This window comes from Haemorhous mexicanus, chromosome 30 (assembly GCF_027477595.1).
Source record: "Haemorhous mexicanus isolate bHaeMex1 chromosome 30, bHaeMex1.pri, whole genome shotgun sequence".
In the NCBI taxonomy this organism is placed as follows: Eukaryota; Metazoa; Chordata; class Aves; order Passeriformes; family Fringillidae; genus Haemorhous; species Haemorhous mexicanus.
In genome coordinates, this window is record NC_082370.1 from 1538116 (window position 1) to 1560685 (window position 22570).

The 22570-nt window shown below is 60.6% G+C and overlaps 1 protein-coding gene across 1 annotated transcript in view; it reads left to right on the top strand.

The window, feature by feature from the left end:
- PEBP4 (phosphatidylethanolamine binding protein 4) overlaps positions 1 to 11850 on the top strand; it is a 78621-nt gene extending 66771 nt beyond the window's left edge. Inside the window, exons 5-7 of the mRNA XM_059870659.1 lie at positions 4814 to 4859; positions 5815 to 5931; positions 11430 to 11850. Coding sequence (XP_059726642.1) covers positions 4814 to 4859; positions 5815 to 5931; positions 11430 to 11521 — 255 coding nt within the window. The 3' untranslated portion in view covers positions 11522 to 11850. The remainder of the gene's footprint in view (positions 1 to 4813; positions 4860 to 5814; positions 5932 to 11429) is intronic.
- Positions 11851 to 22570: the final 10720 nt, after the last annotated feature.

The window sequence follows — 22570 nt, forward strand, 5'->3', positions numbered from 1 at the left end:
AACACACAAATCCAACCCACCCAGGTTTAGCTTTCCTGAGGTTCTGGGTCTGCCTGAAGTTTTCTGTAGAAGGAGAAGTGCCTTCTCCACTCTTTTTCTGCCTGGATGTGGCTCAGATCACGGTGGTTTGTCAATTTTGCAGGTGCAGACTGACAGGGAACAAGTCAAATATCACTTGGAATGGTGAAATTCCATGAATATAAAATGTAATAAATGAAAATAATGAGCTCTGGGTAAGGGGGTTGTCAGCTGGAGATGGGGTGATTCCATGTGTCCTACCCTCCTTGGGGACCACAGGGGCATCCCTGGAGCCTGTGGGAGGAGCAGGAGGCTCTGGAGAGAGGATTGACTCCTGTTCCTTACAGAGCCAAGCGTCTGGGCAGAGAGGATCCAGGTGGGAAGTCTGGATGGAGAGGTGGGGTGCAGGAAAATTCTGGGAATCATTCCTGCCTCAGGCCTGGGGTGGCCTGGCCACATCTCCAGCCGTGCCCGGAGAGCGAAACCGGCTGGGAGCACAAAGCCAGGCCCTGAGTCACGCCAGGATCCAGGAACTGGGGCTGTGGGGAAGCACCAGAGCAGGAGGCTGAGGAGAAGGTTTGGGCTGGGAAAGCTGGGCTGGCTCCAGCAGGAAGGGGAGGTTTCTCTGGAGCTGGGGTGTGATGGGATCCAGCCTCTCTGGGGTCTCCTCCCTGCCCTGGGAATGCTGTCAGAACACTTTGGAGTGATGGAGCAGCCAGGAGAGGCCATTCCCAACGAAATCTCTCCCATCCTGGCTCTCCCACCCTGGTTCTTGCACGAAAACTATTCCTGTGTTTCTCCGTATTTTTTCCTCTTTCTCCCAATTTCTTTCCCAGTGGAGAGCCCACGACACTCCAGCAGCACGGCAGGGCTGGCATAATGGGATGTGACATTTCTCATCACAAAAGGACTCACAGGCTCGGGGCTGACAGGCTCCTTCAGGCACCAAACCCCGGCTTGAGGCTGACGGGAAGAGCAAGGCTGGGCTGAGAGCGAGAGGGTCGGGGCGGCGTGGGCGAGCCAGAGCCCTTTGGGAGCATCCCATGGCCCAGCTGCAGCACCAGGATCCCACTGGAAGCGAGCTGCTGCTCCAGCAGGCGCCTGAGCTGGGAAATGCCAGAGTTTGGGAGTGCTGGGAGCTGCCCGGGCCCTGCCCTGCTCTCTCCTGGCCTCCCTGAGCACGGGGATAACTGGAGGGAGAGTTTCTCTTGGATGGCTCCTTGCTCACATGCTTTTTGTTGGAAAGCAGGCCGAGCCTGGATGTTTCTGGGAGCTGGGGGAGGAGTGGTCCTCCCCAGTGCTGCTGGCTTTGGTGGGGAGGAGGAAACCCCAAACCCTTCACCTTCCTCTGCAAGGACACGGTGGAACAGATCCAGATCCACCTGCACTTAGCATCTCATCCTTTTATTGCCCGTTCCAGCCTCGCAGGGAAGCTGGGTTGCCATCCCAGCGGCTCTGCCTTTCCCGGGATGCTCCTCTGCGCTCGCTGAGCCAATTCCTCCATCCTGACCTCATTCCAAAGATCACAGGAATTGAGGAGAACAAACCTGGGCTCCCTATGGGCCGGCTTGGAAACCGCTCAGCCCCATCAAACTCCTGCTCGTGAGGGGCCGTGCTGGAGGGACCCCGGGTGTTTGGGACCAGCTTCCCCCTCGGATAATCGCTGGTTAATGCCGGGCCGGCCCCTCGGCTGCTTCCCATGGGATGCAGCCCCCGCACCTGGCTGAGCCCCCCCGCTGTCCCGAGGTCCCCGGGGCCGGGTTGGGACGCGCTCCCGGCGAGGCAGGAGCAGCCCAGCCCTGCTCGGCTGCACTTCCCCGGGTCCCATCCGTCATCTGTTTGTCCTGGTCCCCTGCCAGCGATTGTGCCGATTCCCACACCCACTTTCCATAAACCCTCCGTCCTCGCCCGGGCGAATCGCTGGCGAGAGCTCGCCACCCATCCCTTTCCCCTCCTCTCCGATGGGATCAGACACGTTCTGGAGAGGGGGAAGAAAGGGAAGGGGGTGAAAAGAAAACAAAAAGATCAAGAGGAAAACACAAGGTGACTCACTGCCTTTAATTTATTTGTGTTTATTTATTTATTTATTTCCCCCACCCTCGGCTGCGACGTGCAGGCAGCAGCGAGTGCTGCCCGTGAGCCCCCAGGGAGCCTCGCTCGGTGCCCAGGGCACCAGAAATGACAGGGATAGAATTCCCCACTCCTTTGGCCGAGGAAAAGATCGCGGAGAGCAGCTCCTGGCGCTCGAACTGTGTGGCACAGATTTTTCAGCCTTCCCAGGTCTCTGCACGAGCATCCCGTGCCCCGCCAGCTCTCGACACCACCCGCCACAGACCGGAGGGTGGGAATATCTAATTCCACCTCCTACACCGTGTCCTCGGCAGGGGAAAGAGAGAAAGAGGAGATAAAAGGCTGGGAAGCTCAAATGGTGTCATTAGGAACTATTAATGCTCTCATAAAAGGGCATTAATAAACGCGGCAGCTCATCAGTGTCCATTAGCTCGGCTCGTGGCAGGGATCTTTGGGAGCTGCCGGAGTGTGATGCTCCCCTCGCCCTCACCGGCGTGTCAGCAAAGGGGAAAGGGGCTGGAGGGGGGGTTATTCCTCCGACAAACCATCCCCTGAGCGAAAAACAAGGAGAAAATGTCACAGGGCGTCACACCCCACCTCTCCGATCCCTCCCGTATCCCGGCAGCCGTGCCCAGAGCTTGCTCCTTGCTCCCAGGATAGCTGTTTACTATCAAAGAAAAAAAAAAAAAGGCAGGCAGGGTTTGGAGTGCTCATCCCGACTTTCTCCCTCCCGCCCTCTTCCTGTTCTTGCCTCTTAAAAAGGAGTTTTATCCTTTGACTCTCCCATGCCCGGGGCTAGCGAGGAACCCGCAGCATCTCGGGGCGAGCCGGCAGCCCACATCAGCGGGCAGGGCGGAGGGAGGAGGCCCGGCCCGGCCCGATAAGCCCCTGGCAAAGCCAGGAATAGCAGCGCGGTCCCCGCACGGGAGCGGTGCTGCCGGCAGCGGAGAGAAACCCGCAGTCCGTGCCTTTGAAGAGCTGGGGCTGGCAGCCGGCCCGGCCGCACGGCGAGCCCGGGATGAGCTCGGGATAGGCTCAGGATGGGCTCGGGATGAGCTCGGGATGGGCTCGGGATGGGCTCAGGATGGGCTCGGGATGAGCTCGGGATGGGCTCAGGATGGGCTCGGGATGAGCTCGGGATGGGCTCGGGATGGGCTCAGGATGGGCTCGGGATGAGCTCGGGATAGGCTCAGGATGAGCTCGGGATAGGCTCAGGATGGGCTCAGGATGAGCTCGGGATGGGCTCAGGATGGGCTCGGGATGAGCTCGGGATGGGCTCAGGATGCGCCGGCAGCTTCCCCCCGCCCCTGTGGGCAGCGGCACATCTGGGGGAGCAGGCACAGCTGGAGGGCTCGGGCACGTGTGCACATCTGGGCGGAGGAGGGGCGAGCCCGTGTGGGTGGGCTGGCGGGGCACATCTGGATGGGCGCTGCCGAGCATCTGGGCGGAGCCGGTGTGCACATCTGTACGGCGTGGGTTTGCACATCTGGATGGCGCTGTTCTGCACATCTGGGCAAGGCCACGGCAGCCCCACGGCCCCTCCAGCACCCCCCGGGTGCTTCTCCCCTCCCATCCTGCGCTGCCGTCCCCTCCCGCTGCCATCCCAGGCACCCGGACCTGCCCAGGTCCTCACCCATCTCCTCCCTGTCACCGGGAGGTTTCAGCTCCAGCTGCCAAGGGGGCCAGCCGGAGTCAGGGACCGATATCCCGGGATCTGAGGGAGCTCTTGGCTCCCCGGTGACCTTTGGTGTGCCAGGGGCAGCTGGCAGGAGGCTGTCACCGGCCGTGACTCAGTGCAGAACAGTTTCCTTTGGAGGGAGAGGGAAGCTTTGATTGCAGGGAGCCGAGGCACCAAACCCTGCTCCCCACGTGCACTTTTGCTGGGAGTTATCTCAGGCATCTTTTTTTTTTTGGGATAATAACTCCCAGGGCAGGTTAGGACGGAGGAGGCCTGGCAGAGGAGCGTGTGTGGGCAGGACTGGAATAACGGGTGCTGTAGGAGAGGATTTATGAGCGCTGGGAGGTTGGGAATGGCCGGGAATAGCACAGCAGGTCAGGGGTGAGCTGGGATGGGCAGGGCCAGGATGTGGATGCAGCTCCTGGTGCTGTCCCTTTGTCACCCATACGGTCCCCACAGGATGCTGGGTGTCCCAGGAAAGGCTCCCTGCTCCCGGGAAGTGTCCCAGGGCAGGGATGGGGAGCCAAGCCTCCAGTGGGACAAGCTCTGTGAGCAGGAGTTTGTTGAGAGCAAAGGCAAAGCTTTGCCGTGGGAATGCTGCTGGAAGTCACCACAATCCCACCTGGAATGGGCCAGCTCTCCCAAAGGCTGGTGTGCTGAGCAGCACCGAGGCTTTTAAGGCAATTATTGTGGCTTTCCCAGGGTGCCACAGTCTGGATCCCTGGTCTGGATCTCCAGACTGTGAATAGTCTCTGTGTGCAGGTGACAGCAGTGTCACCTGTGTGTCAGGGCATGGTGGATCAAGCCCCTAAACCCCGAACAGCCAAAGAAAAGCCCTGGCACACTCCTGGCCACCCACCAGAAGAAAATTCCCTCTGCAAGGAAATGATGAGAGAATGATCTTTACAAGGCAAACCCACAAAATGTTGGAAAATGAATCCCTGGGGAGAAGCGGGCACAGCTGTGGGGGCAGGAGGGGCCCATCCCCCTGTGTGTCACTCCCGAGGGTGCCAGTTTCACCGAACCTCCCTCTTTTTGTCCTTTCAGGGCTCGGATCTGAGGGTTGGGAAGATCAAAGGGAAGGTCCTGACAGGTGAGTGCAGACCCCAAATGATGGGACGGGGTCTCAGCCAGCTGGGACAAGGGGGTGGCAGTGCTGGCTGGGGTGGGCACACCAGGACACGAGGCGGGGACACGAGGGGAGGACACAAGGAGCTCTCTAGGGCACAGCTGGGCACTGTCTGAAATAGGAACCACTTTTTCTCTAATTTTTTCTAGAGGCAAAAGTGGTTTAAAAACTCCCCAGTGGTTGGAAAGGCTCCAAACCAGCGTAAAAAGAGGGGGGAGGGATAAAACCCAAAAGAAAAACACAAGATAAAAGGGGGTGAATCCCAACAGCTCCTGTGATGTTGCAGGAACAAAGACTTTCAGTTCAAAATGGGCCAGACGTGGCTCAGGGAGGTCACAGCCCAGGGGAGAGGGGCTGGGGCTCACCTGGCTGCAGGTGACTGAGTCCTGGTGGAGCTTCAGCCCCTTGTCCCTTGGTGTCACATCCTCCTGTCCCTGATGGAGACCGAGAGGTGGCTGTGCTGTGCATCCCATGGATGTCCCTTGGCCAGGGACAGCCTCTGTCCTCAGCAGCTGGACCAGCTGCAGGCCCCACATCTGGGCAGCTGTGCCCTGCTCCCTCCCAGCCTGGAGAACAGGGTGGACCCCAAGACCCCCCCGGGGCAGCCCAAGGGGTGCTGGCCATGCCCTGGGGGGGGCTGGAGGGGGTCTCAGGTTGGTCCCCCCTGCCCAAGGGAGGCTGCACCCAGCAGGGAGGGTGCAGACAGGGGAAGGGGGATGGATGGAGGAGGGGTCAGGGTGGTCTGGGATGTGTGAGGAGTTGTTTTGGGGGAACCTCTGAGCTGATCCATAGTGAGGGGTCCCGGTGCAGGGAGCTGCATGGCAGAGCTGATCCCAGCCTGGAGAAGGGTGCTGGATAACTGGTTCTGGTGGGAGTTTGAGCTCAGAGGGACACTCAGCCCTTCTCTTGTGCACCCCAGACTACACCCGGCCCAAGCCCTCCCGCTACAGCGGCTACCACCGCTACCAGTTCCGCCTGTACCGGCAGTCTCAGCACCAGACCATCACCCTGAGCTCCGAGGAGCAGGCGTCGCTGGGTAAGGACCCGCCTGGCCCTCCATCCCCGCCCCGAGGGGCTGTCCCGGGGCTGCGGGCAACGCCGCAGGCTGGGGACGCCCGCTCGGTGCAAAGGGATCCTCACAGGGGGCGTGGGTGAAGTGTTACATCCTTGCCAGGCAGCAGAAACCCTTGGAAAAGGTCTGGTAACGGCCTGGCTAGCGGGATCGGAAGCAGGGAGAGATGTGGGCTGTGAAATGCAGCCCTTGCTGGCACATCCCCCCAGCCCCAGCCCCAGCCGCGGGAGTTGCATCAGCGGCACCTCGGAGCGGGCGGATAAGGATCAGCCGCGGAGAAGGTTTAGCAAGGGATTGCTCAAACCGGGCTGACACAACGCCCGCCAACTCCCAGCTCCTCCCAAAATCTTTCACGGAAGGGATGGAGCAGCCGAGACCTCCAGAATGCCAAGGGGACCGTTCCTGCCGCTCCATCCTGGGCAGGGGGCAGCCTGCAGGACCCTGGCATGGGCAGGGATCCATCCTGCCCGGTGCCAAGCGTGGGCTCCTCCCTGCCCTGCCTGGAACTCGGGGCTCTGTGCCTCACGTGGCCTCCACAAGGGAAATTTCAAAACTTTCCCAGCTGGGACCACATGAGCAGGGCTCGACGGGCAGGTCAGGTCGGTGAGTCTGGGCTGCGCTGCCTGACTCACCCCGTGCCTGGTAACCCACAGCGCCCGGCCCGGAGCGGGGGCTGCCTCGGGGGGGCTCTCAGACAGCCCCTGCCCCCCTCCCCGGCACTGAGCCGCTGTGCTCATCCCGTGGCCGGAGCGGGATGAGGCTGCCACGAGTCTCCCTGCGGGTTGTCCCTGCCCTTGGCTTTGATTTCTGGCTCATTAGCTCCGCTTCTTAATGACCCCGCCGATGTCACCCCCCCGCCAGCCTCTCGTTCCTGCAGGGAGGAGGGGGCTCCGTGTCGTCCCCACATTCCCACCGCAGCATCCCGGAGATGGGAAGGGAAGCAGAGACACCCACCAAGGAGCTTTTTCCAGATAAATCCTCTTTTTAGCAGGATCTGTCACCCCGGGGAAGGTCCCCCCGCTGTCCCCAAGGCGGGGGTGGCCGGGCATTCCCCAGCTGCTGCTGTCCCCATCCCATCTGTGTTCCCCAGCCCTTCCTGGGAAAGACCCGGCGGATATTTTGGATATTTTTCCGCAGGATCCGATGCCTCAGCATCGTTTGTCAGGCAGCTGTGGGGGCTCGTGTTTAAGGAGCTGGTTGAGGGTTATTTTTAACCATTTCACTGCTGCATCACATCCTTGGCCTGGCCAGGGGATGCTGCTGGATTCAGACACCGACAGCCCATCCTCTTTGTTCCCAGGGAATGAGCCCTCAAAGCAGCCAAAGGATGAGATTTTGGTGTCTCAAGGGTTTTAAATAAATCCATCCCCAAGGCAGCAGGATGAACGCCGATGGATCTGCAGGTGCATCCAGCCCTGTGGTGCACAGGCAGAAGGTGGGAACACGGCGGGGGTGACCCCAACCCCAAAGGATCACGGATGAGAGCCCAGCCCGGGCTCTGCCTGGCTCCTCTCCTGCAGCACAAGCGATGCAGGTTCTCCCGGCGATGCCACAGGCACAGTTTGCATCCTTGCTCAGAATTTCCCATCTTATTTGGCCTCAGATGAACCCCTTCTTGCTGCTTCTGCTCCGTCCTGCACCTGGTGACAGCGACATCTCTGTCTCACCGAGGCTGGGGACACCCATCATCCCCAGCCCTGGACAGGGACATGTCCTGAGTGGGCACAGGGAGTGGTGCTGGCCCATCCCAGCCTCGGGATGTGTCCAGCTCAGTGCTGCATCCCTGTGCTGGGCATCCCTCCCCCTGGCAGAGCTGAGCCCCACCAGAGCGTTTCTTTTCAGCTCCAGAAAAATTCCCTGCTGGCACGGGATCTGTTCAGGCCATGGAAGGTCCCGGGCCAAGCGTGGCCCAGCCGGGGGAGGTGACAGTGCCAGGCGGGATGGCAGGAGCTCGGCCGGAGCCTCCAGAAGAGGGCACTAAACCAGGACCTGCCCGCGTCGCCTGTCCCTGATCCTGGAAGAGATCCCTGGGAATTCAAAACGCGAGGGGCAACGGCGAGCGTGGAAAACAAATCCCGGTTTCTTCTCCCTCCTTGCCTGGCTGCGCAGCGCCAGCAGCTCGGAGGGAGCGGGGACATTTCCACCCTGCCGGGGGGATGCTCCTGCTGGGATGGCACTGACAGGTGCTGGAATGACTGCAGGACCTGGACACGTCCCCCTGTCACTTGTGACAGTGTGGAAATCAGTTGTTTATGGCCGAGGTGTTTCTCCAGGGAGACTCTTGAGCAAAAATCTTGTTTCATCAGGGAAAAACACCTCCCTGATCCTTCCCCGTGAGCGTTTCTGATCAATCCCAGCACCAGCCAGCTTCGTGTGACCTCAGGCAAAAACTCAGAGCCTCAGTTTCTCCTCTGGAGTCTGATTCAGTTTAGTTTTTGGCCGTGCCACGAAATTGTCCCTGAGCAGCAGCTCCGTCCCCGCTCAGTGCCGAAGGTGGGGACGTTTGGGGTGTCCCCACGGCTCTTCCTGCCACTCACCCCACTTCCCTCGCAGCCAGGAGTGTTACAAGCCGTGGCTGTGTTTAGGGGAGATGCAAGATAATAATTTGTGGTCTGTGAAATGTCACAGCCGCCGTCGCATCCCGAGGCCACCACAGGCTCTCGATCCACGGGAAATCCCTCAGCTGGGGGAATTCAGGCACCCACCAGAGCCTGGCTGTGGTGCCGGGCAATTAAATTTCCCCCACAGCTTTCATCGAGGGGGATCTTTAATTAGCACGAAATCTTGAGGTTTAATTGCACCTGAGTTCATCCCTGTGCTTCCACCTTTTCCCATCAGCTCCGGCGAGCCGGGGAGATGCTCCCACATTCCCAAAGCCCCTCCTGCCCTGGAAAGACATTTTACAACCAGGAATGGAATTTTTTTTCCTCCCAGAAATTTTGCCTCTGGGAAGCAACAAGTCCTTTGGGGAGCAGGGACGGGGCTGAGCCTGTGGCTCCATCCCTCTCCAGCTCCAGCTCCAGCTCCGGATCGGGGCCGCGGCATTGACTCATGAGCCGACCTTGTGCGCCTCCAATCCGATCCACCCAGCTGGAAAATCGGGTTGGACTGGGCCCCGGCGGGGAGGGAAAGGCTGCGGCCGGGACGGGAGGCGGCAAAGGGCTGCGGGGAGAGCACGGTGCCGGCCCGAGTCCCCGGGTGTCACTTAATGGTGACCAAAGCAGCTGCCGGCCTCCCGCCCACCTCCGCTGGGACATCATTAATCTTGGCAGGGAAGCATCAGGGCTCCCATCAGGAGAACGTCGCCGCTGATGAGGCTGATAAATTACAGCCGGGGGGCCGGGGGAGGAGGGGACCGGCGTTTGGGGGGTGGGCAGGAGACAAGGGCAGCGCTGGGAAACCTGCGGGATCACGGGGATGCCGAGCTCCCCGAGCCCAGCGGTTGCCTCGTGCCTCAGTTTCCCCATCGGGCGCTCCGGGCTCAGGCGGCCGCGCACGTGTGGGTGTCAGCGGGCACTCCTCTTCCTCCGGCGGGTGTGCAGATAAGAGCCAAGTGGGATGATTTAATCCTTTGGGAAATGAGCTTGAAAACGGACCAAGCCACGGATGAAACGCCGTATTGTTGCGGCAGGGAGAGGGGACGGTGGCACCGCGACCTCGGCTCCCCGGCCGGCCCCCTGCTCCTTTCCCGGCTCCGTGATCCCAGTGACTCACAGTCCCCAGCCTCGGGAGCCAGCTGGGGTGACTTGGGACGGCTGGCACAGGGAGTTGGTCACGCCGGGATGGGGCACCCGCTCTGGGGATGAGCCCGAGGGGTTGGATTTGGTGTAGGGGGACCCGGCTCCCCAAATCTGGAACCCCCAGGTGCATCCCCCCCCGGCCACACCCGCGGCTGCCCCGGGGCTTTCCCTGGCCCGACGGGCCGGGCACCAGCGGTGCCAGGGCAGGTAGGAAAGTAGGTCAGGAAAAACCCCGGCCCTGCAGCCCCGCAGAGGCTCTGCCTCCCCCGGCTCCTTTCATCCGCTCCTCTCCGGAGGCTCCGCGAACATCAGTGGCAGCTCGGGCACCCCTGGGAGTCGGGGGTGCCGCGTCTCGCTCTCACCCCGGCCCCGCGCGGCACCCGCGGCTCTCCCGGGGGGTTTCCCCGGCCCTTTGAAAGCCTCCGGATGAAAGGCACCCACCAGGCACAGCGGGAGCCGCCCCCCCGGGGCTCCTTCCCCTGGTGCCACCTTCATCGGGACCCCCGGCACGGAGGGGGTTGGGCTGAGACCCCCAGGAGAGGAGCTGCCCCTCCTGCCGAGGTGGAATTGGGGGCTCGTGGCTCTGTGTCCCGGCTGGCGGTGACCCCAGCGCGGGACGTTGGGACTGTCCTCGCTCTCGGCTTGGTTTGTGTCCTCGGAGGGTGGCAGGGGACACCTGGGAGCCTGCAGCAGCAGCCTGGTGCGTTCCAACACCTCATCCCAGCCGGAATGTGGGATGCAGGTCCTTCCTGAGCATCCTGTGAGCTCCTTCCCGGCCGCGGCCTCCCGCAGCTCCAGGGTGCGCTGCCGTCACCGCGAGAATCTCCAGAGCTTTTTTTGGAGCTCCGAGCCCGAGGTGGGGAGCAGGTGGGAGCTCCAGCAGCTCCCCCCGCCATCACCACCCCACGGAGGTGATGCAGCAGCTCAGGTTTTGCTCAGCACTTTTGCAAGAGCAAAGGGGACGCTGTGCTCCGGTCGGGGCTGAGATGTGGCAGCAGATAAAGGCTGCCAGGCTGCCGCGTGACATTAAAGAGCAGCCAGGAAGAGGAGAGGACAGGTTTCAGATAAACAACGGGCCCCTTTGCCCACAAGGAGGGGCAGCGTGAGCTGTTTGGGCACCAGGGAAAGCCCCCTGGTCAGGGCAGGATGCTCCTACAGCCACCAGCCAGACGCAGGCTCGGTGCCCGACCCTGGCAGGGCACAGGGGGATTTCTGCCCCACAGGGCCCGGGTTTGAGGGAATCCCTCCTGCCTTTCAACCTGGAGAGAGTTTCCCTGCTGCCTACGTGGGGAAAACCACAGCTGGACCTGGCAGAAGCTGCCCCCAGAGCTCCGGGATCCCGGGGTCAGGGCAGGCAGCGGGGGAGGAGGGTCAGGAATGAGGAACCCCCTGGGCTGCAGCAGTCTGTGGAGCAGCAGCTCTGTGAATGCCACTGAGGGGGATGGGGGATCTCCTGTGACATCCCCAGGGGGATTTCCAGCCGGGCCACCCCCGGGGTGGGCTCGTAGGAAGCCGTAGGAAGGTTTGCTCCAAAGGTCAGGGGCAGGAGAGGAGCCTGGTACCCCCAGGACGCTCAGAGCTGGGGTCCCCGTGACTCCTCCTGTCCCTGGGGCCTCCTGGGGTGTGCAGGATGTGGTTTGGGGCAGAGCAGCAGCTGCACAGGGCTGCTCCCCTCTCCAGCCCTCCTCCAGCCCTGCTCATCCCCTTTTCCTCTCTCCCCAGGCACCTGGGACTTGAAGGACTTCGTGGAGGATTTTCATCTGGGCCACCCTGTGGCCTCGACCCAGTTCCTCACCAAAAACTACAAGGATTAACTGCGGCCATCCCTCCCTTGCCCTGCACATCCCCACACCACAGAGCCACCTCTGCCCGGTGCAGAGGGGACCCCAGACCCACTGAGGATGAATCCACCCTACTCCCAGCCCAGAGCCACAGCACCAGCCCCAGCCCCTCCCCTCCCAAAGCCAAGTTCTCTCTCCCTCTGGGGAACATCCCAGCTCGCCTGGCTATCCCAGGAATTCCGGCATCTCCCCTTCTCCCCCCTTCACCCTATTTCTGACTTGACCCCCTGCATGTCCTCCTGGCAGTTTGGGGACTTTGAGTTTGATGCCTGCAGCTTCCTGAATAAAGTTTGGATGGAGCACACGGGGCTCTGTGGTGCAGGGGCGGTGCCAGGTGAGTCCGGCATTTTGGGATCTTCATGGGATGAGCAGACCCCTGTGGGCAATGGGAGCAGGGGGTGGCCAGCCAGACCCTCGTTTAGGTGACCCCAGGGTCACCCAGGAGGGGACAGGGACAGTGATGCCTGTCCAGGGGTCCCTTGGTGGCACCGCGTGGGAACCGGGCACTGCCCTGGCCCTGCCCTGCCTTTGCCCTCAGCCCGTTTCTCTTGGAAAGCAAAACCAAAATTAAAGGCATAAATCAGCAGAGCTCTGCCTACTGGCCACTTAGCCGGACCTCCCCTTTAATTAGCTCCTTAATTAGGCTTTCATCTAAGACTCAGTTTTCTCCGAGGCTCAGATTCACCCGCCTGCAGCTCCTCCTTGGAGCACATCCCGGTGTCTGCGCTGTGACAAAGCCACCTCCGTCCTGCCCATGGCCAGGAATAATCTTCCCCTTGGAACAAACCATGGAGAGCAGGAGCCCAGGACATTCTGCAGGCAGGGGAAACTGAGGCACGAGGGAATGACCGGCTCAGGGCTGGGCAGGGAGGTCTGGGATCCTTCAGAGGGGATGTGATGCTCTGGTTGCTGCATCTCAGCTTTGCATCAGTGCCTGGCTCTGGAACAGAGCTACCTGATGCCAAAAAAACATCTCTGTGCCATCCTGCTGTCACCTTTCCTGGGTGCCTGGCAGTGAGAGCAGATTTCAGTCCTGCCTGGGGGGTTGGTTAAACATGGATTTCAGTCCTGGGGTGTTAAACGTGGATTTCAGTCCTGCACTGGGGGATTAAATGTGGATTTCAGTCCTGCACTGGGGTGTTAAACGTGGATTTCAGTCCTGCACTGGGGGGTTAAATGTGGATTTCAGTCCTGCACTGGGGGGTTAAATGTGGATTTCAGTCCTGCACTGGGGGGTTAAATGTGGATTTCAGTCCTGCACTGGAGGGTTAAGTGTGGATTTCAGTCCTGCACTGAGGGGTTAAACTTGGCTGGGACTTTCCCTCCAGGAAGTGGCTCTTTGCCTTGGAGGGGCTGAATCACACCGGGCTCCTGCAGAGCTCTGTCCCCTCCAAGAAGAACCAGGGTGTCCAAGAGGGTGCAGGAGCAGGATCCAGCCTTGCCCTGGGCACACAAGGCTGGGTGAAGCTGCAGGAGCCGGCGGGAAGGAAAGGAACAAAAAAAGGAAGCTGGGTAACACCACAACCCAGGGAAAAAAAACACGAACCCCGCTGCCACTGGCACTAAGATTAGCAGCAGAGGAAATGACACTGAGATGTCATGGAAGTCTGCTAAAGTTGGATTTCTCCTTTTTCTGTCCTGCCCTCAGAGCAGGGTGTAATTGGCCCGGCAGATGGGAGCGAGGCTCGGTGTAAATGAGAGGTCAGGGCTGGGCTGACATCCGGCAGCCAAAGTGCAGCAGCCTCCCCTCCCTGCTCCTCGTGGCTGCCGCGGTTATTTTGGGTGGAGAAAAGGCAGCTGGGGGTTTATCCTTCTAGGAAATGATCACCGCTCTTCCTGGGCTCAGCTGGGGATGGGACAAATGGAGCTGAGCTGGGACTGGGATCGCTGGGAGCCGGAGGGATCCACAGCCCTGTGGGGAGGGATGGGATGGGAATGGGAATGGAATGGGGACAGAGATGGAGAATGGGCATGGGGTGGAGAATGGAAATGGAATGAGAATGGAAAAGGGTATGGAATGGGATGGAGAATGGAAATGGGAATGGGAATGGGATGGGATGGAGAATGGAAAAGGGAATGGGATAGGATGGAGGATGGAATGAGAATGGGGTGGGATGGAGAATGAAATGGGAATGGGGACAGAGATGGAGAATGGAAATGGAATGAGAATGGAAAAGGGTATGGGATGGGATGGAGAATGGAAATGGGAATGGGATAGGATGGGATGGAGAATGGAAATGGGAATGGGATAGGATGGAGAATGGAATGGGATGGAGAATGGAAATGAAATGAGATTGGAAATTGGAATGGGATAGGATGGAGAATGGAATGAGAATGGGGTGGGATGGAGAATGAAATGGGAATGGGGACAGAGATGGAGAATGGAAATGGAATGAGAATGGGGTGGAGAATAGAGATGGGAATGGGATGGGATGGGATGGGATGGGATGGGATGGGATGGGATGGGATGGGATGGGATGGGATGGGATGGGATGGGATGGGAATGGGATGGGAATGGGAATGGGAATGGGAATGGGAATGGGAATGGGAATGGGAATGGGAATGGGAATGGGGGCAGAGATGGAGAATGGGGATGAGGGGACAGATGGGGTGGAAGTGGAAATGGAGGTGGGGATGTGGATGGGATGGGTGGGAAATGGGATGGAGAACAAGGATGGGAGTGAGGTGAAGATGGAGAAGGAGAGGGGAGTGGAGATGAGATTGGGGATGGGATGAAGATGGAGATGGAGGAACATGAATGGAAATGAGGATGGGGATAGGATGGAGATGGAGATACAATGGGATGGAAATGGGATGGAGATAAATTGGGATGGGATGGGGATTGAGAATGGGGATAGGGATTGAGAGTGGGAACAGGGATGAGGATGGGGATGGAGAATGGAAATGGGGATGAGATGGAGAATGGCAATAGGGATGAGGATGAAGGTGGGGATGGAGATGGGGATGGAGATAGGAATGATCAGATCAGGAATCTGCCCAGCTGGCTGCAGTATCCCCGTGGTGGGATGGTCCCTGCCAGGACACAGCACCTCGGCCTTGTGGGGGCACTCAGCGCTGCAAACGCAGCAGCCCTGGCCAGCCCTGCACCACAAACTCTCACTGGGATGCACACGAGGCCTCCACGGCGTGGAAAATATTAATTGTGGTTTTCTGGTTCACTTTTCGATTATTTAGAAAGAGTGAAGGAAAAAACTGACAAGGAGGAAGCCACGTACAGTCACTTCAGGCTGGTCCCACCCCCTTTATCTCTCCTTCCATTCGCTCACCATCGGCGCGAGAGAGAAAAGAGAAGCTGAGCCTCTCAGCTGCCTAAATGTAGAAAGTTTTGCTTCTAAATCAGTTTGTGATGGAAAGGAAACACGTCACGTCCCTGGGGAAGTGGCTGGTTTTGAGCAGCCACAACCCCAGCGCCGAGTGCTGCAATGGAACAGCCCAACACTGAAATAGCTCCACGCTCTGTTATTGTCACCCAGAGAAGTTTTTTTTTCACTGTCTAGGTGTCATTTTTAGCCTCCAGAGGAAGTTTTATTTGTATTTGTTACCTCGACTTTCCACTGTCGTGGCTTCATGAGTTTTTGGTGTGAAGGGCTGGGAGAAAACAGAGTTGGGTGAGCTCAGGTGTGGGGTGTGAGCTGGGACCTGCAGCACCAATGGCACATGCCAGGGATTCCAGCATGGATGCACCAGCCCTGCAGAGCCCAGCTGCATTCTAAGGCCACAAACCCATGGAAACACAGAATCCTGGGGATTTTGGGGGGCTGTGAGCTGAGCTGAGCCCAGGCATGGCTGTGGGATGGACACAGCTCCCCTTTGCTCACCGAGGATGGGGCTCTCAGCTGGGCTTGGGCAATTCCAGCCCCTTCCCGAAGCAAACCCACCCACTCCATGGCGTGACTGAGGGAGAAGAGGACTTGGAGTTTAAAAATTAACAATGAGCTCGTGAAAATTGAGTGTTCCTGGTGAGAAACAGCAGCACCCAGCAGCACATGGGGGCTGTTCCTCACCAAAACTGGGCTGGAGGCCAGGAGAAGCTCGTGCTAAACACGAGCCCTAAGCCAACAGGATAACAATTACCTGTTTTTAATAATCACTGAAATAATTAATGGGAGAAAGTCTCGGCCCCTGGCTCAAGGGGGGCAGCCCTGGGCTGGATGCAGAGGGCTCACCTCAGGAAAATGCAGATTTAAGGCCGGGGCAGGTACTGGGGGACACCCCTGTCACCCCCAAAGCCTCGGTGGCACCTGGGGATGCCACAGGGACAAGGCAGCTGCCAGGAGCTCGCTCGGCAGTGCCAGGCAGCAGCTCCCCCTCAGCCAGGGACTTGCTCAAGAAGGGATTAGCAGGATCAGCTGATGATGATCTAAGCGCATAACTATATCAACCTGCGAATTAATTCTGATATCTCACACCTCGGAGCTCCTCTATCTGCAGATCTCTGCACTCCTCAAGCGTTCCCTGAGCTAAGCCCGGCTGCACCCCCCGGGAAATAGGTCAGGAGGGATAATCCCCAAATCCCCACGTGCTGCTGGGGACGAGCGGCGCTGCCCGATTTGGGAGCCGACGTGGGAGAATCCCCCGGCCAGCTGAGCATCAGCAGCCCCACGGGATGCTGAGGCACCCGGCTCTGCACGTCAGCCAGGGGTGGGCGACGCCGGGATGATCCAGCGAGGAGCTCCCAGCCTTCATCCTCGTGCTGGGGACTCACAAAGCCCCGGCCCGGGGGTCCTCCCGTGCCACGGGGATGGGGATGGGGGTGGGAGCCTGCACTGGGAGCTGCTGCTGGGCTTTGTTGCTCCAGGAGCCAGCACCGGGCGGGCCCTGGGAGAGGCAGCTGGGCCGTGGCAGGAATTTAGGGCTCCTGAAGTAATAGGTGAGGCAGGAAAGGCGAGGACAGGGACGTGTCCCCACCTCTGTGTCCATGCCAGGGGGCAGCAAGGGGCACGCAGGCTGGTCCTGCAGTGATGGTTTCATTAATTAGCAATAATTAATTGTTATTGGGTTTCCAAAATGCTGCATAATATCAGAGGAGCTTTGTGGGGCTGTCTGGTGGCCCAGGGCCAGAGCTGGTTTGGTTTTGGGGTCCTGGACCCCCATCCTTCTCACTGGGGCTGGACCATTCAGCCATGCTCTGGCAGCATCCTGGGATGCAAATTCCAGCTGTTCCTGAGGGAAAGCAGCAGCTGAGCTGTGCCCAGAGGCTCGGCCAGGCATCCCGGGATCAGCATTCAAGGGATGCTCAGCGGGGAGAAACTCAGCCCAGGTTTTGTTTCCTCTTTCAGCTGCTCCCCGAGTCGGTTTGAGCTGGGTTTGTCCGCGGCTGTGGGAAGCTCCCAGCCTCTCCCACTCCTCCGGGAGCCACGAGCACCTTCAGATGTGGTTTGCCCCAAAACGCTCCTCGGCAGAACAAAACCAACCAAAGCGTTTTCGATACGGTGGTCCCAGCCCAGGAGCTGCCGTGCTCGGGTGCCCGGCACTGCCCTGTTTACCCCAGCTGGCTGCGGGATGAGGCGGATGCCCGGCGGGCTTTGCATCCCCAGGTGTGGTGGAAAGAGGCGGACGGCTCTGCCAGCGCCCCTGCTGCTCCCCGGCCAGCACGGACGGACTCGCCCCGCGGCCCCGGCCCGGCCTGTCCTCACTTGCCGGCTGCTCTCGCTTCCCATTCCCTGCCCGCAGCCCCGCGGGTCCTCAGCCAACCTCACATTTCCTCATTGCTAGGAAATGGCAAATTCCCCCCGGGCTGGTTTCAATGGCTCACAGATCCCTCGCCTTTGGCCTCTCCCCAGTTTCTCCTGGGCTGGTTGTAGCTCAGCCTTCGGGAGCAGCGCTTTTTCCCAGGCACGCAGCCCTTGGAATTCTCCGTCTGGGAGGACAGCCCGCCCCTCCCACCGCGCCGGATTCATCCCTCCGTGCTGACACAACACCGAGCCCTTTTTTCCGCTGGACGTGGTGGATTTGGGGGGTTCTGACGTCCTCTGCTCCTCTCCGTGCTCACGTCTCCGGGGTGCTGTCATGGCACAGCTCTGGGAGCTGCGATTCCCGTGTCCAGTTCCTCCTCTGTTTCTTGGTTTCACGTTAAAAAACGCCTTTGTGGTCTCCCCCTGCAAACCCCTCGTGGGGCCACTCCAGGGCTCCTTCCTGGGGCCACCACGCCGAGGTTGCTGCTGGTCCCATAAAATCATCCTTGGGTTTGCAGCCCGCTCTGCTCCTGATCCCTGGCTAGAATCCCATCCTTCCCACTGGTGCTGCTCCCTCGGGACCACTTTCACTCTGGGCCTGCTCTGTAGTTTCCCTGTTAATCAGCTGTCTCCTTATCTCCAGGTCACACCACGCCAGCTGCCGCCGCTATTGTTCCCCAGCTGGATAATAACAGGAAGGGCTTGGAAAACCAGACCTGTGTCAGACTGGGGCGACCCAGAGGTTCCAGCTGCCCCAGAGCACTCAGCAGCCCCTTGCTGGCACAACCTGGAGTCCCCCACCAACCCCTGGGAGCAGCCAGAGTTGTGGGGTTGGGGTCCCCCACCCCGGAGTTGTGGGGTTGGAGTCCCCCACCCCGGAGTTGTGGGGTTGGGGTCCCCCACCCCGGAGTTGTGGGGTTGGGGTCCCTCACCCCCAGGAGCAGCGGGAAGCTGTGGGATGCTCTTTGGGAAGAGTCTCCCCCCCCCCCCCCCCCCCCAGCACCTCGAACGCTCCTGCAGGTGCATGCCTGGCCTCCAGCCATCTCCCAGGGCTGTTCCCTTCAGGAACCAAGCCTGGCCACCCAGAACCCATTTCCCAGGATCAGCAAGATGTCTGGGGCTCTGCTCCAAAGGGCTTTTCCTCCCCATCCCAAGATTTTCATCCTGCTGCCACACAGGGTGAGGCAGGGCTGATCCTTGCCTTGCCACGGGGGAAACTGAGGCAGGAAATGGCTTCCCACAGCCACCCACAAAGCTCCCATAGCTGCCCCCACCAGCCACCGTGGGGTTTGGCTTATGGGGATCCATTCTTTGGGATCTACCTAGGGACACCCCAGGGCAGCAAGTTCTGCCTGTGGGGCCCTTCCTGCCCCCCAGGAGGAGGGAGATGCCAGTCTCCCTTTCCAAGAGGAATATGCCCATCTCCCTTCCAAGAGGGAGATGCCAGCCTCCTTTTCCACTAGGGAAATGCCCATCTCCTTTTCCATGCATATTTCAGTGTGAGTGTTTCCAAATATTTCCGGAGGAGGAGGAGGGTGTGGAGTTTTCACAGGCAAATCAGGAAAACCAAGGTGAGGCAGGAGCGTTGGGAAGGACACGGGCCAGGAGGGTGTTGGTCTGGGATCAGGAAGGCTGCCCAGCAGTTTCTCCTGGCTGAAGTTCCCTCAGTCAGAGTTTGGCCTGAAATGAGGATTTCCCACGACCGACAGCAACAAAGTCTCTCCTCCCCCAGAAATTCCAGATTACCCTGAATCCCGTCCCTGCCAGTGCTGAGCATCTTTCATGCCAGGCCATGGAATGCTCAGAGAACAAACTGCCGCTGCTACAGCCACATCTGGGCAGCTGTTGTTTGCCAGAGAGAACGGACAGCCCTGAAGTGCCACAGCAGCTCAGCGCCTGCAAACAAAACAAAACAAAACTCACACGCTGAGTAACCACCGCGGCTTGATCAGGTACCCCCGCGACGCCCACCCCGTGGTTTGGGTGGCTCGGGGTGTGTTTTTCCCCTCTCCAAGCTGCTCGAGAAAAGTTTGTGCTGTCGACCATCCAGGCAGCCGCCTACACACGTGGCCCTGGCACAGTCGTCCCCCGGGGGTAGGAGGCCGGTGACCTTTCAGGTCCCCACCAGCCACACTCTGTTTACGACTCCGTGACCTTCCCAGCCCCAGATCTGCATCTGCAGCAAATCCAAGGGCTGCGGAGGAAAAGCTCCGCGTTCTGGTTTGTGCCTCGGGCTCCGTGCCTGAGCATCCTTTGTAATCCGGGATGAGGTGACAATGCTGGTGATCATCGCCATCATTACAGATGATCCCTCTCTCCCTCCCCGGAGTTAAAAGCCTGAAACGCAGAACCGTGCCCCGTGTGGAGCTTTCCAGGGCTCCTGAGACACCGAACAGGAGCAGCTCGTGATGTCCCCCAGCCTTCAAGGCTCAGCTCAAGTGAATTTTAGGGAGCGAGCAGCCATCAGCCTGGCCACGAGGCACGAAAACTGGGCTCGCGTTCCCTTCTCTGTAAGTACAATTAAGCTGTCGTTAATTAGGTGAGAAACCCTGACGAGTTCCCCTTTTCGAAGCCCGGGGGTCCCCCAGGATGTGCAGCCCGGAGCACCTGCAGAGTTCCCGGCACACGAATCAGGGCCCGCTCGGTCACAAGACCGAGAGGAGCGGGGAGAAGTCGCCCGTCAGGTGACAGCACCCAGGGGGACAGGGGGACAGGGTCCCGGTCCCATGGGGGCCAGCGGGGTTTTGGGGATGGGGTGTGGCTGCTCTCAGCATCACAAACCCCCGAGGGAGGGTCGGGCTGGGAGCTGGAGGCTCTCGGTTCCTCGCCAGCACTTGGGTGGGTGTCACGGGAACTGGGCAGGGTGGGACACGGTTAAATAATGTCACTGTTTGTCACAACCCCTGCACGGGATGCTGGGAGGTGAGGGGGGATGGGGCAACGCTGGTGTGGGACACTTGGGATTGAGGAGGGACGGCAGCATTTCATGGAATTCTGGAATGGTTTGGCTGGGGAGAGACCTTAAAGCTCACCCAGTGCCACCCCCTGCCACGGGCAGGGGCACCTCCCACTGTCCCAAGGTGCTCCAAGCCCCGTCCATCCTGGCCTTGGGCACTGCCAGGGATCCAGGGGCAGCCACAGCTGCTCTGGGGATTCCATCCCAGCCCCTTACCACCCTCACAGCCAGAAATTCCTTCCCAATATCCCACCCACCCCTGTCCTCTGGCATGGGAGCCATTCCCTGTGTCCTGTCCCTCCATCCCTTGTCCCCAGTCCCTCTGCAGCTCTCCTGGAGCCTCTTCAGGCCCTGCAAGGGGCTCTGAGCTCTCCCTGGAGCCTTCTCCTCTCCAGGTGAGCCCCCCCAGCTCTCCCAGCCTGGCTCCAGAGCAGAGGGGCTCCAGCCTCGGGAGCAGCTCCGTGACCTCCTCTGCAGCTCTTCCAGCAGCTCCACGTCCTTCCCGTGCTCCCTGGACCTGGAGCCAGCACCGCAGGTGGGGTCTCACCTGAGCAGGACAGGGGGAAGATCCATGGGCACGGAATGCCAGCAGTGATGATCCAGGTCACGGAAACACCTGGATCAGGACGGGGTTCACACGAGGCAGGTGTGTGGGATGACGAAAAAAAGAGTGAAACCTCTCCCCTGCAGACTCCATCCAGCCTGGGCTGTAATTTAAAACCATCCGGAGCCATCCCAGGTGAGACTCTCTGTTTCCCCCCCTCCTCCCGTTGGGTGAAGAGCTCGGCTCGGGATGCTCTGACCCATTAAGCTCAGCTGTAACTAAGCCAGTCCAACCCCCATGCGGCCGCTGCCGTGCCAGCCGGAGTCTGCCTCGGTTTATTTTGGCTTAAGGCCGTTCCCAATCAAACCGCTGTCAGTGCCTGAGCTGTCCCGCTCTCACCAGCCTGGTTTAGCGGCAGGTCCCCACTACTCAGGGGCTTTAAACCCAGCCTAAAACCCACCGCGAGGGTTTGGGCTGCACCCACAGCCCCAGCCGCCCAGAGCGGGCAGGAGCCAGCTGAATTCCCAGTAGGAAGCAGGTGCCACTCCCGCGTCACTGTCACCCTCGGGGGGCAGACACCCACCCGGGCCGGTGTGAGCCGAGCGTGGGGCTGGCATTCGTGGGGATGTGGAGTTTTCCAGAGCAGGGCGAGGAGCTGCTTGCTCCGGAGCAGGAATTCACCACGGGACCCTCGCCCGTGGGTGCCGATAAGGCTGAGCAAACCCGCACCCTCCGCTATAAATCGGGAGGAACAGGGCGGTGTTGTCGGTACCGGACACAATTAAGGGTTGAGGAGGGGTGGTTTAATTTTGGGGGGGGGGGGTCCTGCTCTGACCTGCGGGGCCATGGGAGCCGGACAGGCAGCGGGGGCCCCGCAGCATCCCCGGCACTGCGGCTGCGGGCGCGCTCCCACCGGGGGAATGCGGGGACGGGGGAGGACCCCTGGGGGACGGGGGCGTCAGCGGGACCCCCTCCTCACCCCCGCGGCTCGGGGCGGTGTTGCCCGGGGGGGCGCGGGTCGTGGATCCCCCTCCGCGCCCCGCGCCCGCCCCGCACCTCGGCAGCGCCGGGGGCGCCGGAACCGGCGGCCAAAGAAGGGAGCGGAGGCGGGGCCGGATCCAGGCCTTGTATGGCGCTTCCCCTCGGCCGCCCGCCCGCCGCCGCCCCGCGCTCCCCCCCCGTTCCCCCCGCCGCCGCCGCCGCCGCCGCCGCGCTCCCCCCGGGCCGCGCCGGGCCACGGGCGGGGCGGGCGGGGGATGCGCTGGGGAGGGGGGGCTGCGCCTCGGGGGGCGGCGGGAGGGGCGCAAGGTGGGGTGTGAGAGACCGAGAGAGGGGTAAAAACAGAGAGAGTGTCCTGCAAAGGATGGGGGTGAAAAGGGTGCAAAGGAGGGGGGCTCTGTGCAGGATGGGGGGGTCTAAGAAGGGTGGGGGGCTCTGCACAGCGTGGGGGGCTCTACACAGCACGGGGGTCCTGTGCAAGATGTGGGGGCTCTACAAAGGGTGGGGACTCTGCACAGGGTGGGGGGTTCTGCACAGGGTGGGGGGGATCCCTAGTGGAAGGGGGGGTCGGTGGATGGAGGGGCAGCACTGCAGGGGTTGGGGTTGCAGTGCCTGGGGGGCTGCAGTGAACGAGCGGCCCTGGAGTGCAGGGGGGCCCTGAAGTGGATGTGGGGGGCCTTGAAGTGGATGTGGGGGGCTCTGAAGCGAATGGTGACCCTGAAGCTGGTGGAACACACAGGCCCCTCCTCCCCCCGAGGTCACAAACAGCCCAAGTCCGGGCTCGCTGCCCCCCACCCCCGGGAACGCTCCCCCCGCCCTGCCCACAG